Source organism: Ranitomeya imitator, chromosome 8 (genome assembly GCF_032444005.1).
Source record: "Ranitomeya imitator isolate aRanImi1 chromosome 8, aRanImi1.pri, whole genome shotgun sequence".
NCBI lineage: Eukaryota > Metazoa > Chordata > Amphibia > Anura > Dendrobatidae > Ranitomeya > Ranitomeya imitator.
This window is the reverse complement of record NC_091289.1, coordinates 72,581,839-72,599,920: the sequence shown is the minus strand read 5'-3', so window position 1 is coordinate 72,599,920 and position 18,082 is coordinate 72,581,839. Positions and strand designations below refer to the sequence as shown.

At 44.9% G+C, this 18,082-nt stretch overlaps 1 protein-coding gene across 1 annotated transcript in view; it reads right to left on the bottom strand.

Annotated features, from left to right (window-relative positions):
- IFT56 (intraflagellar transport 56) overlaps window positions 1–18,082 on the bottom strand; it is a 143,347-nt gene that overhangs the window by 113,181 nt on the left and 12,084 nt on the right. Inside the window, exons 3-4 of the mRNA XM_069737071.1 lie at window positions 16,532–16,624; window positions 2,756–2,870 (exon numbers count right to left, since the gene is read on the bottom strand). Of these exons, the coding sequence (XP_069593172.1) occupies window positions 2,756–2,870; window positions 16,532–16,624 (208 nt within the window). The remainder of the gene's footprint in view (window positions 1–2,755; window positions 2,871–16,531; window positions 16,625–18,082) is intronic.

The window sequence follows — 18,082 nt, the reverse complement described above, 5'->3', positions numbered from 1 at the left end:
GGGTGACAGGTTCCCTTTAACAAGATATGAAGTAGCTAAGAAATGGAAGTCACATGAATTCACTCCACTATCAGACATTATTCACAGGATTATTTTCAACCTAACCTACAAGTATATGATAGCCATTCACAACAAGATCAGATCCTTTCACAAGGTCTGACATAACAGCTCCTCGTCCACATCTGCAACTGAAACATGATGCAACAGGACATTGAGTAACAGCAGATGTCTTCTTACAGAATATGACCCAATACTCTGATTAGGATAACTTCCATTTTACAGGTTTGTCCTCTTTCCTCATTTTTTACCAATGTTTATTTCAGGTACCGTAATTTAGTTTTTGCTAACCTAAATGTTGCATACACGGAGAATATACAAATTGCTTTTCATGGCAAGTTATTGCCTCGCTTATTTTGTTAAAAAACCCTAATAATGAAATCTTTACAATGTACACATATACAAATTATTTAAATATGCAACGGTTTGTTTGATTTCACTATACATGTCATAAATCACCAGTAAGAATATATACAGTGGGTACGGAAAGTATTCAGACCCCTTTACATTTTTCACTCTTTGTTTCATTGCAGCCAATTGGTAAATTCAAAAAAGTTCATTTTTTTCACATTAATGTTCACTCTGCACCCCATCTTGACTGGAAAAAAAACAGAAATGTAGAAATTTTTGCAAATTTATTAAAAAATTGGTCATGGTTTCAAATTCCTTTCAGGACAAGTTACATGATGAAAACAACATTCTGTGGGGTCGCCAGCCATCTCTGACTTCTGAGTTCAGCACCTTTCATACACTATAGGGATCGCTGCCCTGTATGAGTCCTTTCCTAGAATGCTTAATAGAGGAGCAAAGGACCACCTATGTCTACAATAGTGCAAGTTAAAGAAATGGAAACCCCACTTATCAGATTACGGCATATTTAGTACTGTCGATTATATATATAATTATTATTATTTATTATTATAGCGCCATTTATTTATTATTTATTTACAATACAAGTCACAACTGATACAGGCGGAGAGATGACCCTGCCCGCGAGGGCTCACAATCTACAAGGGATGGTTGAGGATACAGTAGGTGAGGATAGAGCTGGTCGTGCAGTGGTTTGGTCGATCGGTGGTTACTGCAGGTTGTAGGCTTGTGGGAAGAGGTAGGTCTTCAGGTTCTTTTTGAATGTTTTGATGGTAGGTGAGAGTCTGATATGTTGGGGTAGAAAGTGCCAGAGTAGGGGTGATGCGTGAGAGAAATCTTGTATACGATTGTGGGAAGAGGAGATAAGAGGGGAGCAGAGAAGGAGATCTTGTGAGGATCGGAGGTTGCGTGCAAGAAAGTACCGGGAGACAAGGTCACAGATGTATGGAGGACACAGGTTGTGTGTGGATGGCTTTGTATGTCATGGTTAGGGTCTTGTACTGGAGTCTCTGGGCAATGGGGAGCCAGTGAAGGGATTGACAGAGGGAAGAGGCCGGGGAACAGGTGGATTAGTCGGGGAGCAGAGTTTAGAATAGATTGGAAAGGTGCAAGAGTGTTAGAGGGGAGGCAACAGAGCAGGAGGTTACAGTAGTCGAGGCGGAAGATGATGAGGGCATGGACTAGGGTTTTTGCAGATTCTTGGTTTAGGAATGTATGGATCCGTGAAATATTTTTGAGCTGAAGACGGCAGGAAGTGGAAAGGGCTTGCATATATGGTTTGAAGGAGAGATCAGTGTCAAGGATTACCTTGAGACAGCGAGCTTGTGGGACTGGGGAGAGTGGGCAGCCGTTTACTGTAATGGATAGGTTCATTGGGGGGGTCGCGTGAGAGGGTCGCATGAGAGGGTCGCGTGAGATGGGGGAAAGATGATGAATTCTGTTTTGTCCATGATAAGTTTTAGAAATCTAGCAGAGAAGAAGGATGACATAGTGGACAGACATTGAGGGATTCTGGTTAGTAGGGTGGTGATATCTGGTCCAGAGATGGATCTGTGTGTCATCAGCATAGAGATGATACTGAAAGCCGTGAGATTCTATGAGCTGTCCCAGGCCAAAAGTGTAAATGGAGAAGAGCAGAAGCACTAGAACTGAACCTTGCGGGACTCCAACAGATAGGGGGCGAGGTGAGGAGGTGGTGTGTAAGTGGGAGACGCTGAATGTCCGGTCAGTTAGGTATGATGAGATCCAGGATAGGGCCAAGTCTGTGATGCCAAGGGATGAGAGGGTCTGCAGTAATAGGGAATGTTCCACTGTGTCAAAGGCAGAGGACAGGTCCAAAAGGAGGACGACAGAGTAGTGTCGCTTGCTCTTGGCAGTAAATAGGTCATTGGTGACCTTAGTTAGGACAGTTTCAGTGGAGTGGTGTGACCGGAAGCCTGATTGTAAGTGGTCGAAGAGGGAGCAGGAAGATAGATGGGAGGACAGTTCAAGATGGATGTGTTGTTCCAGTAGTATTGAAGAATAGGGGAGAAGTGATATAGGGCTATAGCTAGATACAGAGGATGGGTCAAGAGAGGGCTTTTTGAGGATAGGTGTGATTGAGGCATGTTTAAAGCATGAAGGGAAACACCAGTTGTTAGTGATAGGTTGAAGAGAACGTATATATAAATTTGGCACTGGGAGCATTTCTCATCTAAGAAAACTGATAATGCAGCTGTGAAACACTTTCACGTTCCTGCTTAGCACCCCTGAACCTCCTTACTCTGCACCCTATCAGATAACTGGTATAGCCTTCTACCAATATTCCTGATCTGCTTGGCAACCTTACCTTTATTAGCAGCCTCCTCAGCTTCTTTATACATTCCCAAAAAAAAGTATGTACAAGCCAAGTTCACCCAAACATCAGGATTGCATCCTCCCTGTTCACTTGCATGCTTGAACACCTAATAAAGGACCAAATATCACTGTCAGTATTCTTCTCCACATTATTAAGTGATACAGGTTTATGCACTGTGTTGAAGTAGTTTTTAAGTTTTTGCATATACTTACAGGTTTGTCACATTTATCGCTGATATGGAACTTTTATCCCTGTTACAAAATGCCTGCCCACTGCCCCATTTATTCTCTAAAACGGGCAGGAAAACAAAACAGTTCTGGACAAAAATTAAGCACGGCTGATAATCAGTAATGTGCATCACTGTTCAGCTCTCAACGGCTGCAGGAAAAACACACAGAGGTGTTGGAAAAAAAACAGTCAGATGCCCTGCTCCAAAAATTGAGCACAAATGCTGATAATTGATTCGCATCACTTATCAGCGCTTAATGGCTGTAGGACGCACACCGAAGGAGGGGAACAGGACAGAGATTAAGAGATTGGGCTGAAGTTTGGGGATGCTACTGTAGTGGGGGAATGAAACATGGCAGTGCAAGGTCCGTCACAGCCACACAGGGGAGCACTGACAGAGAAGTCTAGGGGCACTACATGTTCCAGCAGAACATAGCACAGCATGGAGACACTCACAACCACTATACACATTGATACTGAATGGAGGCGTGCAGAGCAGTAATCAGTATTTTACTTTTCACCGTTTGTCTACAATTAGTCAATCTGCTTAGAGTGACCAAAGCGAAGGCTGGGCGATTGTTCCAGCTCACTAGGTCCTGTTCTAGTAAGACCCAATCAGCACTAACCACCAATATATGGTGCCATTTTTGGACTTTGCTTTTGATTGTACTATAGCAGCGATTGCCGATGCAGTGGGATGAAGGGTCGGACGAGCCCCCTGGGTGATGAGGAAAGATGGCCCGCTGGTGATTAGACATACAACATGTGTATTTGCAGTAACAAACTAGGATGTAAAAATACATCCGATGTATGGAAGGGGACAATAATTCAGATTTAACTGGACTCAACAGCAAAAGGGTTCTCTCAGATGATGACATGGAAATTAAAAAAAAAATGGAAAACCTGATTAAAGAAGCACTTCCATCAATGTTTTTATCCTTTTACTATATTGCACTTATTATATAGCACTGTGTACTTGCAATTGCTTATTTTGCCTTTCTACCCAGTTAATTCCTCTATTTTCTCTGCTCTATGTAAAAACAGAAAGTCTCTTTTCCCTGCAGGAGTTATTTCCCTTTTCACGTCCTGTCCCAGCTGCTCCCGCCTCCGCCTGCCAGGGACTTTTGCAGTGACTCATGACTCATGCAGGGGAAATTGACCTCCTGTTTCTACATAGAGTTCAGAAAGATTCAGCTAATCTGTTATTAAATCATGTGATGTCATCGACCTAATGGAAAAGAGAACAACTAACTGGGTAGTAAATACCACCAATTAGAAATGTAGTATAGTTTTTCTGATTCACTATGTCACTTACCCAATGTGCAGGCATTCAGGACTTTACGTATCCATGGTTAAGTCCACTGATATAGTGACAGCTAGGGTTGATCGACTTTTACTTTTTTAGGATCGAGTCGGGTTTCGCGAAACCCGACTATCTCAAAAGTCGAGTCGAGTGAAATCGGCCGATTATCGCGAAAAGTCGGGGATCGACCGAAACACGAAACCCAATGCAAGTCAATGGGGAAGCATAGTCGGCAGTGAGTGGAGGCCAGGAAAACACCTACAGTGCCCATTTAAATGGCAAAACATCCAATCTTGGTACTGAATCTTGTCAATCTTAATTTGCCTTATAATAATAGTTAGGCATTGGACATTGGGGGTCATTTGGCTAAATTTGTGGGGGGTATGGCTGGTTCAAGTATTTAGTGGGCCCAGGAAACGTGGACCACGTCACGGCAGTGGAGCAGGGAGAGGTAAGTATTTCAACTTTGCAAGTGCTGTGATCCTGAACAAGCAGGGGGGGGGGGGGCACTCGTTCGCATTGGCACTGGCACAGGGCCCCTCAAAGTACGGCGGTGTGTTTGCACGGCGGGGGCGCCTCCCACTGGCAGCAACACTTTTGCGTACTATGAGGGGCCCTGTGCCAGTGACATCGCAAACGAGTATTCCCCCCCCCACCTGATGAAGGAACCTGCACTTTCATCTGCACCTTCCTCTTTGTACCTGTGTAAGGTGGTATAGTATGCGGGAAGGGGAACCTGACTTTCAGCAGGGTCAGATTCTGGCTGTGTAGCGTGCAAGGGGAATGTAGCGGTCTGGGTCAATGTACCAGCAGAGTCATCTAGCAGTGGCTGGGCAATGGGCAAGATGAGGAGGAAACACAGATATAGGCCCAAATAATAAAGTGGGCTAAATGCATTTCAAAATTGGTAACAGGACTAACCAGGCGGCATTGCTTTGTTCAGTGGAGGACAACTGTAATGAGAGGCTGACACAGTGAGTAGGCCCAAATCAGTAAGTAGTCTAAATGCAGTTCAAAATCGGTAACAGTAGTAAACAAGGCGGCACTGCTTTGTTCAGTGGAGAACAGCAAGGAGCGGCAGACACCGTTAGTAGGCCCCAACCAACCTAGTAGGCCAAATGCAGTGTTATATTAAAAACTACTTAATGAGAGCCTGAAGACAGAAGCTCAGGAAATGAAACCAGGAGAACACCTTGGAGCGGCAGACACCGTTAGTAGGCCCCAACCAAACTAATAGGCCAAATGGAGTGTTATATTAAAAACTACTTAATGAGAGCCTGAAGATTGAAGCTCAGGAAAGGAAACCAGGAGAAAACCTTGGAGCGGCAGACACCGTTAGTAGGCCCCAACCAAACTAGTAGGCCAAATGCAGTGTTATATTAAAAACTACTTAATGAGAGACTGAAGATAGAAGCTCAGGAAAGGAAACCAGGAGAACACCTTGGAGCGGCAGACACCGTTTGTAGAACCCAACCAAACTTGTAGCCCCAATGCAGTTTTCAAATTCCGATAGGCTGAAAACCTGACAATTGCAGCTCAGCTTTTTTAAGAGGAGGACAGCTGTATTGAGTGGCGCAGACACTGGTAGTAGGCCTTACACCACAAAGTTGGCTCAATGCAGTTTAAAAAAGGTTACAGGGGTACACGGGCAGCATTAGTGTGGTCAGCGGAGGACAATTGGCAGGAGGGACCGCAGACAGACTTACTAGGCCTAAAATAAAAAAGTAGGCTCGATGCAGATCTAAATAGGTTCCAGGGGTACACAGGCAGCATTGGCGTGGTCAGTGGAGGACAATTGGCAGGAGGGACCGCAGACAGACTTACTAGGCCTAAAATAAAAAAGTAGGCTCAATGCAGATCTAAATAGGTTCCAGGGGTAGACAGGCAGCATTGGCGCGTTCAGGGGAGGACAATTGGCATGAGGGACCGCAGACAGACTTACTAAGCCTAAAATAAAGAAGTAGGCTCGATGCAGATCTAAATAGGTTCCAGGGGTACAAAAGCAGCATTGGCTTGGTCAATGGAGGACAATTGGTAGGAGGGACCGCAGACAGACTTAATAGGCCTAAAATAAAGAAGTAGGCTCAATGCAGATCTAAATAGGTTCCAGGGGTACACAGGCAGCATTGGCGTGGTCAGTGGAGGACAATTGGCAGGAGGGACCGCAGACAGACTTACTAGGCCTAAAATAAAGAAGTAGGCTCGATGCAGATCTAAATAGGTTCCAGGGGTACACAGGCAGCATTGGCGTGGTCAGTGGAGGACAATTGGCAGGAGGGACCGCAGACAGACTTACTAGGCCTAAAATAAAGAAGTAGGCTCGATGCAGATCTAAATAGTTCCAGGGGTACACAGGTAGCATTGGCGTGGTCAGGAGGACAATTGGCAGGAGGGACCACAGACAGACTTACTAGGCCTAAAATAAAAAAGTAGGCTTGATGCAGATCTAAATAGGTTCCAGGGGTACACAGGCAGCATTGGCGTGGTCAGTGGAGGACAATTGGCAGGAGGGACCGCAGACAGACTTACTAGGCCTAAAATAAAGAAGTAGGCTTGGTGCAGATCTAAATTGGTTCCAGGGGTACACAGGCAGCATTGGCGTGGTCAGTGGAGGACAATTGGCAGGAGGGACCGCAGACAGACTTACTAGGCCTAAAATAAAAAAGCAGGCTCGATGCAGCTGTAAATAGGTTCCAGGGGTACACAGGCAGCATTGGTGTGGTCAGCGGAGGACAATTGGAAGGAGTGTCTGACACAGGTAATAGTCCAAAATAATAAATAGATGTTAATGTCTGGCAAAAAAACAAATTAACAAATAAACAGGTGGCATACCTAGGTACAGGGTTGGGCTCCTCTGCTGGCTTGCAGACAGTGGTATTTGGCGCAAAGTATTAACTGGTGTAAATGTAGGACAGGGCACCTGAATATTTTTGCTAGCATCATATATGTCAAGAAATTGGTATTGGCAGTGCCATTGAAGGATTTAACTGAATAGACTAAACAGTGGTGGAGCAGTGAGATAATTTTGCAAGTGGTAGAGCTCTGTTTGAGCTTGGGGGGGGGCGGAGACACTCTCTCGTGGCCGGCGGTACTGGCCCAGGGCCCCTCATGTTACAATGGTGTGTCTGACGTTGGGTGCGCACCACCACCGCTAGAGACACTTTATTGTACTATGAGGGACCCTGTGCCAGTGCCGTCGCCCAAAAGTGGGCACACCCACCTCTTCAGACAAACGGCACTCTCACGGGTGTTTGCGCCAAGTGGTGACCACGGCCCCGTGGGGGGAGTCAGCCCATTTAGGGAGGTGTAAAAATGTCGTATGCTGGACATACAGCAGCTGCAAATGGAGAAATTGGAACACTCAGTAAGACCAGTCCAAAAGCAAGACCTTTTTACAGGAAAGCTAGGTATCAGCCGGGAAAGGTGGGGCAAAATAATTAGAAATCCATGATTGGTTCATTTTAATGAAGGTTAGATCATCAACATTTTGGGTAGCCAGACGACTCCTTCTTTCGGTCAGTATTGAACCAGCAGCACTGAATACTCTTTCTGATAGCACACTAGCTGCTGGGCAAGCAAGCTCCTGCAATGCATATTCTGCCAATTCAGGCCAGGTGTCTATTTTGGATGCTCAGTAATCAAATGGGAATGACGGGTGAGGGAGAACATCAATAAGGGAGGAAAAATAGTTCGTAATCATACTGGACAAATGTTGTCTCCTGTCACTTTGAATTGATGCTGCAGTACCTGTCCTATCTGCGGTCATTGCGAAATCACTCCACAACCTGGTCAGAAAACCCCTCTGTCCAACGCCACTTCTGATTTGCGCACCTCTAACACCTCTGTCATGTTGCCCCTTGCAGCTCGTGTGAGAACCATCAGCGACGCTGTGTGCTGAGAATGCCTGAATCAAACGGTCTACAAGAGTTGCTTGTTTGGTAGCCAATATTTGCTCAAGGTTCTCATGTGGCATGATATTTTGCAATTTCCCTTTGTAGCGTGGATCCAGGAGGCAGGCCAACCAGTAATCGTCATCAGTCATCATTTTTATAATGTGTGGGTCCCTTTTTAGGATGCGTAAGGCATAATCCACCATGTGGGCCAATTTTCCATGGGTCAATTCACTGCTTGTGCTGGGTTGAGGAGCATTTTCTGGCAAATCAACGTCACTTGTCTCCCTCAAAAACCCTGAACCTGACCTTACAACGCCACCAGTTTCTATTGCCCCCTGAGAAGCTTCCTCATCCAAAAAATATTCATCCCCATCATCCTCCTCCTCTTCGCCCGCCACCTCGTCCAGTAGACTTCCCTGACCCAACAATGGCTGAGTGTCATCAAGGCTTCCCTCGTCCTCGGCTGCAGACGCCTGCTCCTTTATGTGCGTCAAACTTTGCATCAGCAGATGCATTAGGGGGATGCTCATGCTTATGATGGCGTCATCTGCACTAACCAGGCATGTGCATTCCTCAAAACACTGAAGGACTTGACACAGGTCTTGTACCTTCGACCACTGCACACCTGACAACTCCATGTCTGCCATCCAACTGCCTGCCCATGTATGTGTATCCTCCCACAAATACATAACAGCACACCACTGTTCGCACAGCCTCTGAAGCATGTGCAGTGTGGAGTTCCACCTTGTTGAAACGTCGATTATTAGGCGGTGCTGGGGAAGCTTCAAAGATCGCTGATGGTTCTGCATTCGGCTGGAGTGTACGGGCGAACGGCGGATGTGTGAGCAAAGTCTGCGCACCTTCAGAAGCAGATCGGGTAACCCCGGATAACTTTTCAGGAAGCACTGCACCACCAGGTTCAAGGTGTGAGCCAGGCAAGGAATGCATTTCAGTTCTGAAAGGGCTATGGCAGCCATAAAATTCCTTCCGTTATCACTGACTACATTGCCTGCCTCAAGATGTACACTACCCAGCCATGACTGAGTTTCTTTCTGCAAGAACTCGGACAGAACTTCCGCGGTGTGTCTGTTGTCGCCCAAACACTTCATTCCCAACACAGCCTGCTGACCCTTGCCACTAGCTGTTCCATAATGGGACACCTCGTGTGCAACAGTGGCAGCTGCGGATGGAGTGGTTGTGCGACTGCGGTCTGTGGACGAGCTCTCACTTCTGCTGGAGGACGAGGAGGAGGATGGGGGCGAACGCCTACAGCCAACTGTTTCCTAGACCGTGGGCTAGGCAGAATTGTCCCAATATGGCTGTCCCCTGTGGACCCTGCATCCACCACATTAACCCAGTGTGCCGTGATGGACACGTAACGTCCCTGGCCATGCCTACTGGTCCATGCATCTGTTGTGAGGTGCACCTTTGTACTGAAAGATTGACTGAGTGCATGGACAATGCGGTCTTTTACATGCTGGTGGAGGGCTGGGATGGCTTTTCTCGCAAAGAAGTGTCTACTGGGTATGTCGTAGCGTGGTACTGCATAGTCCATCAGGGCTTTGAAAGCTTCGCTTTCAACTAACCGGTAGGGCATCATCTCTAACGAGATAAGTCTAGCAATGTGGGCGTTCAAACCCTGTGTACGCGGATGAGAGGATGAGTACTTCCTTTTCCTAACGAGAGTCTCTTGTAGGGTGAGCTGGACTGGAGAGCTGCATATGGTGGAACTAGCGGGGGTGGTGGTGGACATGGCAGACTGAGAGAGGGTTGGTGATGGTATTCTTGCTGTTGGCCTACATACAGTGTTTCCTACCAAGAACCTGGTGATTCCCTGACTGCTTTGGCCTTGCGACGATACCTCCACATTTGCTGCAGGTGGTGTGGTAAACGGTGTGCTTACAGTGAGGGAACGAATGTAGCGTTGCTGACTAGCTTCATTGTGAGCGGGTGCAACAACGTTACTGGACGTTTGGTAGTTAGTCCAGGCTTGCAAGTGCATGGTGGTTAAATGTCTACGCATGCAAGTTGTATTTAGATTTTTCACATTGTGACCTCTGCTAAAGGTCCTTGAGCATTTCTTACAGATGACTTTGCACTGATCATTCGGATCTTGGTTAAAAAATTGCCAGACTGCACTCTTCCTACTATCGAATACCTTTTCAGGCATTGCACACTGAGCTACTTTAACCGGATGGCCACGCTGTCCTACAACTGTTTTTGGTTTTGACACACGTTTTTGCCCAGATACGGGCCTGCCAGATGAAAGCTGTTGCGATGTTGATGCCTGCTGCGACTCCTCCTCCTCCGCTTCAGGGCTACTGCCGGCGGCACCCTGGTCCCCCAATGGCTGCCAATCGGGGTCAACAACTGGGTCATCTATCATCTCCTCTTCTATGTCCTGTGCACATTCCTCTGTGTCACCGTGTAAGCCGGTGCTATAGCGTTCGGGACGGGGCACCATAGTCTCATCAGGGTCAGATTCTGGCTCAGTACACTGCGAGGGCAATGTTGTGATCTGAGTCAATGGAACAGCATAATAATCTAGCTGTGGCTGTGCATCTGTGAACTCCATGTCCGATTCATCTTGCAATGGGCATGGCCTGTTAACAATTTCCCTTTCTAACCCAGGTACGGTATGTGTAAAGAGCTCCATGGAGTAACCAGTTGTGTCGCCTGACGCATCCTTCTCTGTTGTTCTGGGTGAAGGACACAAGGAAGCGACTTGTTCCTGACCGGGAGCATCCACTGACGACGCACTGCTTTTAAATTTTGCACTTTCCGAAGAGGAGGCGAAAGAGCTAGAGGCAGAGTCAGCAAGGAAAGCCAAAACTTGTTCCTGCTGCTCCGGCTTTAAAAGCGGTTTTCCTACTCCCAGAAAAGGGAGCGTTCGAGGCCTTGTGTAGCCAGACGATGACGCTGGCTCAACAACTCGAGACTTAGGTGCTATATTGCTTTTCCCATGACCACCTGATGCTCCACCACCACTACCATCATTACCAGCTGGCAATGACCGACCACGGCCTCTTCCACCAGACTTCCTCATTCTTGGAAAAATGTAACCAAACTAACAAACGTTATATGGTACTGTAAAACCAGTTAGGAGGTGTACGTAAACTTGTTGTGAGTTTAAATCTCTCTTTATAGGTGTGTGAGACAGCAGGAAAAAAATCAGGCCCACTGTATTACACTAGTTTGAGTGGCAGAAAGTGGATAACAGATGCCACAAACAGGACTGACGCAGATGCACTCAGTGGCAATACAAATCTCCCTTTTTTATGTGTGGGAGACAGCAGCAAAAAAATCAGGCCCACTGTATTACACTACAGTTTGAGTGGCAGAAAGTGGATGACAGATGCCACAAACAGGACTGACGCAGATGCACTAAGTGGCAATACAAATCTCCCTTTTTTATGTGTGGGAGACAGCAGCAAAAAAATTAGGCCCACTGTATTACACAACAGTTTGAGTGGCAGAAAGTGGATGACAGATGCCACAAACAGGACTGACGCAGATGCACTCAGTGGCAATACAAATCTCCATTTTTTATGTGTGGGAGACAGCAGCAAAAAATCAGGCCCACTGTATTACACAACAGTTTGAGTGGCAGAAAGTGGATGACAGATGCGACAAACAGGACTGACGCAGATGCACTCAGTGGCAATAAAAATCTCCCTTTTTTATGTGTGGGAGACAGCAGCAAAAAATTAGGCCCACTGTATTACACAACAGTTTGAGTGGCAGAAAGTGGATGACAGATGCCACAAACAGGACTGACGCAGATGCACTCAGTGGCAATACAAATCTCCCTTTTTTATGTGTGGGAGACAGCTGGAAAAAATCAGGCCCACTGTATTACACTACAGTTTGAGTGGCAGAAAGTGGATGACAGATGCCACAAACAGGACTGACGCAGATGCACTCAGTGGCAATACAAATCTCCCTTTTTTATGTGTGGGAGACAGTTGGAAAAAAATCAGGCCCACTGTATTACACGACAGTTTGAGTGGCAGAAAGTGGATGACAGATGCCACAAACAGGACTGACGCAGATGCACTCAGTGGCAATACAAATCTCCCTTTTTTATGTGTGGAAGACAGCAGCAAAAAATCAGGCCCACTGTATTACACAACAGTTTGAGTGGCAGAAAGTGGATGACAGATATATCAAAAAATACAAGGGCTGTAGTCGAATTTCAATCTACCTACAATGATCAAAGGACAAGTATACATAGTTACATAGTTATTAAGGTTGAAGGAAGACTATATGTCCATCTAGTTCAACCCATAGCCTAACCTAACATGCCCTAACATGTTGATCCAGAGGAAGGCAAAAAAAACCCATGTGGCAAAGAGTAAGCTCCACATTGGGGAAAAAAATTCCTTCCCGACTCCACATACGGCAATCAGACTAGTTCCCTGGATCAACGCCCTATCAAGGAATCTAGTGTATATACCCTGTAACATTATACTTTTCCAGAAAGGTATCCAGTCCCCTCTTAAATTTAAGTAATGAATCACTCATTACAACATCATACGGCAGAGAGTTCCATAGTCTCACTGCTCTTACAGTAAAGAATCCGCGTCTGTTATTATGCTTAAACCTTTTTTCCTCCAACCGCAGAGGATGCCCCCCTTGTCCCTGTTTCAGGTCTATGATTAAAAAGATCATCAGAAAGGTCTTTGTACTGTCCCCTCATATATTTATACATTAAAATAAGATCACCCCTTAGTCTTCGTTTTTCCAAACTAAATAGCCCCAAGTGTAATAACCTATCTTGGTATTGCAGACCCCCCAGTCCTCTAATTACCTTGGTCGCTCTTCTCTGCACCCGCTCCAGTTCAGCTATGTCTTTCTTAAACACCGGAGACCAGAACTGTGCACAGTATTCTAAGTGTGGTCGAACTAGTGACTTGTATAGAGGTAAAATTATATTCTCCTCATGAGCATCTATGCCTCTTTTAATGCATCCCATTCTTTTATTTGCCTTTGTAGCAGCTGCCTGACACTGGCCACTGAATATAAGTTTGTCATCCACCCATACACCCAGGTCTTTTTCATTGACGGTTTTGCCCAGAGTTTTAGAATTAAGCACATAATTATACATCTTATTACTTCTACCCAAGTGCATGACCTTACATTTATCCCCATTAAAGCTCATTTGCCATTTATCAGCCCAAGCTTCTAGTTTACATAAATCATCCTGTAATATAAAATTGTCCTCCTCTGTATTGATTACCCTGCAGAGTTTAGTGTCATCTGCAAATATTGAAATTCTACTCTGAATGCCCCCTACAAGGTCATTAATAAATATGTTAAAAAGAAGAGGGCCCAATACTGACCCCTGTGGTACCCCACTGCTAACCGCGACCCAGTCCGAGTATGCTCCATTAATAACCACCCTTTGTTTCCTATCCCTGAGCCAGCTCTCAACCCACTTGCACATATTTTCCCCTATCCCCATTATTCTCATTTTATGTATCAACCTTTTGTGTGGCACCGTATCAAAAGCTTTTGAAAAGTCCATATACACTACATCCACTGGGTTCCCTTGGTCCAATCCGGAACTTACCTCTTCATAGAAACTGATCAAATTAGTCTGACATGAACGGTCCCTAGTAAACCCGTGCTGATACTGGGTCATGAGGTTATTCCTCTTCAGATACTCCAGTATAGCGTCCCTTAGAATGCCCTCCAGGATTTTACCCACAGTAGAGGTTAAGCTTACTGGCCTATAATTTCCGAGTTCAGTTTTTGTTCCCTTTTTGAATATTGGCACCACATTTGCTATACGCCAGTCCTGTGGCACAGACCCTGTTATTATGGAGTCTTTAAAGATTAAAAATAATGGTCTATCAATGACTGTACTTAATTCCTGCAGTACTCGAGGGTGTATCCCATCCGGGCCCGGAGATTTGTCAATTTTAGTGATTTTTAGACGCCGCCGCACTTCCTGCTGGGTTAAGCAGGTGACATTTAATTGGGAATTTTTATCACTAGACATTTTGTCTGCCATGGGATTTTCTTGTGTAAATACTGATGAAGAAAAGTCATTTAGCATATTGGCTTTTTCCTCATCCTCATCCACCATCTCACCCAGACTATTTTTAAGGGGGCCAACACTATCATTTTTTAGTTTCTTACTATTTATGTAGTTAAAGAATATTTTAGGATTATTTTTACTCTCTCTGGCAATGAGTCTCTCTGTCTCAATCTTTGCTGCCTTGATTTGCTTTTTACAGAATTTATTTAATTTTCTGTATTTATTTAATGCCTCCTCACTACCTACTTCCTTTAATTCTCTAAATGCTTTCTTTTTGTCACTTATTGCGCCCCTTACAGCTCTATTTAGCCATATTGGTTTCCTCCTATTTCTAGTATGTTTATTCCCATACGGTATATACTGTGCACAGGTCCTATCCAGGATGCTAATAAATGTCTCCCATTTTCTTTGTGTATTTTTGTGTCTCAGAATATCGTCCCAGTTAATTGCACCAAGATCCTCTCTCATCCGTTGGAAATTTGCCCTCCTGAAGTTTAGTGTCCTTGTAACCCCTCTACTACACATCTTTTTAAAGGATACATGAAAACTTATTATTTTGTGATCGCTATTTCCCAAGTGACCCCCAACCCTTATATTTGATATGCGGTCTGGCCTGTTGGTTAATATTAGGTCTAGCAGTGCCCCCCTTCTTGTTGGGTCCTGAACCAGTTGTGAAAGGTAATTGTCTCTCATAATTGTCAAAAACCGATTACCTTTGCTGGAACTGCAGGTTTCTGTTCCCCAATCTATTTCAGGGTAGTTGAAGTCCCCCATAATAATGACTTCTCCTTGAGTCGCAGCTTCATCTATTTGCTTTACGAGGATATTCTCCATTGCTTCCATTATTTTTGGAGATTTATAACAAACCCCTATCAGTAATTTATTATTTTTTCCCCCTCCCCTTATCTCCACCCACAGGGATTCTACATTTTCATTAAATTCACCTATATTATCGCGCAGGATGGGTTTTAAGGATGATTTTACATATAGACACACCCCTCCCCCTCGCTTATCTGTACGGTCATTTCTGAACAGGCTATAGCCCTGCAAGTTAACAGCCCAGTCATGGCTCTCATCCAGCCACGTTTCAGATATCCCCACCATGTCATAATTATGCTCCAACAACATTAGTTCTAATTCGTCCATTTTGTTGGCGAGGCTTCTGGCATTAGTATACATGCACTTTATGTTCCTCTCTGTACTAGTATGGCAGCAATAAAAAGGACTGCTGCACACAAGAGTGTGGACAAAGAAACAAGAGAACTGTGCAGAAAAGAAGGAGCAACAGGATTTTTGCTTTGAAAAAAGCAGTTGGTTTGCACAGCAGCGTACAAACAGCAATGCTATCAGGGAGCCTTAGTATGCAGCCTAATAAGCTACAGAGCTGAAGCACCCAAAAAACACCTCCACTGTCCCTGCAAAGAAAAGGTGGTGTTGGACAGTGGAAATCGCTACAGCACAAGCGGTTTGGGGGTTAATATTCCCTTCCTAACAATATCCCTGCTTCATACGAAGCTACAGCAACCTCTCCCTATGCTCAGATCGGCAGAAGTAAGATGGCGGTCGGCGTGCACGCCCCTTTATAGCCCCTGTGACGCCGCAGAAAGCAAGCCAATCACTGTAATGCCCTTCTCTAAGATGGTGAGGACTGAGACCTATGTCATCACGCTGCCCACACTCTGCGTCCACCTTCATTGACTGAGAAATGGTGCTTAACGCATCATATGAAACGCGACTTTGGCGCGAAGATAGCCGACCGCGTGGCCGATCCCACACTGGGATCGGCTCGGGTTTCACGAAACCCGACTTTGCTAAAAGTTGGCGACTTATGAAATTGACCGATCCGTTTCGCTCAACCCTAGTGACAGCTAGTTGCTAGTTGTCATAACCATAGATACCTAAGGTAATGCAATGCCTGCGCATTGGGTAGTGACAAAGCGAATCAGAAAAACTATACTACATTTCCAATAGGAGGTACGGTATTTGTTAATATTATTATTATTACACCTACTACATATTGGGATAGGATCTTGAAGCTGGGAAGACCCCTTTAACAAGAAAAAGTTGATATTTTTAGCAACTCATTTTCTGACCAAAGTTTGGTTAAATTATTATTATTTATTATAGCGCCATTTATTCCATGGCGCTTTACATGTGAGGAGGGGTATACAAAATAAAAACAGGTACAATAATCTTGAACAATACAAGTCACAACTGGTACAGGAGGAGAGAGGACCCTGCCCGCGAGGGCTCACAATCTACAAATCAGTTGGTCTATCAGCGGACTGTACATGAATTACCTCCAGAGCTTTTTTGTAGTCACCAAGATGAAATGAACAATACCCGATCCATAAATCAGAGTCATCTTCGCTCTCTCCAACTTGACGTTTAAACTATAAATAAAAGTCCATAAAGTCATTTCAGAAATGTAGAGCAGGACAACAGTGACCAGCTATATAATAATTATACAGTACAGACCAAAAGTTAGAAACACACCTTCTCAATTAAAGATTTTTCTGTATTTTCATGACTATGAAAATTGTACATTCACACTGAAGGCATCAAATCTATGAATTAACACATGTGGAATTCTATACTTAACAAAAAAGTGTGAAACAACTGAAATTATGTCTTATATTCTAGGTTCTTCAAAGTAGCCACCTTTTGCTTTGATGACTGCTTTGCACACTCTTGGTATTCTCTTGATGAGCTTCAAGAGGTAGTCACCGGGAATGGTTTTCACTTCACAGGTGTGCCCTGTCAGGTTGAATAAGTGGGATTTCTTGCCTTATAAATGGGGTTGTGACCATCAGTTGTGTTGTGCAGCAGTCTGGTGGATACACAGCTGATAGTCCTACTGAATAGACTGTTAGAATTTGTATTATGGCAAGAAAAAAGCAGCTAAGTAAAGAAAAATGAGTGGCCATCATTACTTTAAGAAATTAAGGTCAGTCAGTCTGAAAAATTGGGAAAACTTATAAAGTGTCCCCAAGTGCAGTTGCAAAAACCATCAAGCGCTACAAAGAAACTGTCTCAGATGAGGACCGCCCCAGGAAAGGAAGACCAAGAGTCACCTCTGCTTCTGAGGATAAGTTTATCCGAGTCACCAGCCTTTAGAAATCGCAGGTTAACAGCAGCTCATATTAGAGACCAGGTAAACGCCACACAGAGTTCTAGCAGCAGACTGTTGTGAATTCTGTGGCAGAGTTCACTCCTGTGGTCACAAGTGGTACTTCGGCTGATTCTCTCTGGGATCTTCCGTTTGTGGAGGAAAGTGGTACTGCAGCTTCTGAGTTTCCTCCCTCAGGTGATCTGGTGAGCTCGTTAGCTTCTTCTCTATTTAACTCCAGCTGATGCTTTGATCTATGCTTCCTGTCAATGTTTCAGTGTGGGACTTGTTTTTTCCCTGGATCATTCCTGTGGCCTGCTGCTCTGCAAAGCTAAGTTTTGCTTATGTTATTTTGTTGCTATTTTTCTGTCAGCTTGCTTTATTGGTTTTTCTCGCCTGCTGGAAGCTCTGAGACGCAGAGGGACCACCTCCGTACCGTTAGTTGGTGCGGAGGGTCTTTTTGTCCCCTCTGCGTGGTTTTTTATAGGTTTTTGTGCTGACCGCAAAGTTATCTTCCCTATCCTCGTTCTGTTCAGCTAGTCAGGCCTCACTTTGCTAAATCTGTTTCATCTCTATGTTTGTGTTTTCATCTTACTCACAGTCATTATATGTGGGGGGCTGCCTTTTCCTTTGGGGAATTTCTCTGAGGCAAGGTAGGCTTATTTTTCTATCTTCAGGATTAGCTAGTTTCTCAGGCTGTGACGAGGCGCCTAGGTTCTGGTCAGGAGCGCTCCACGGCTAC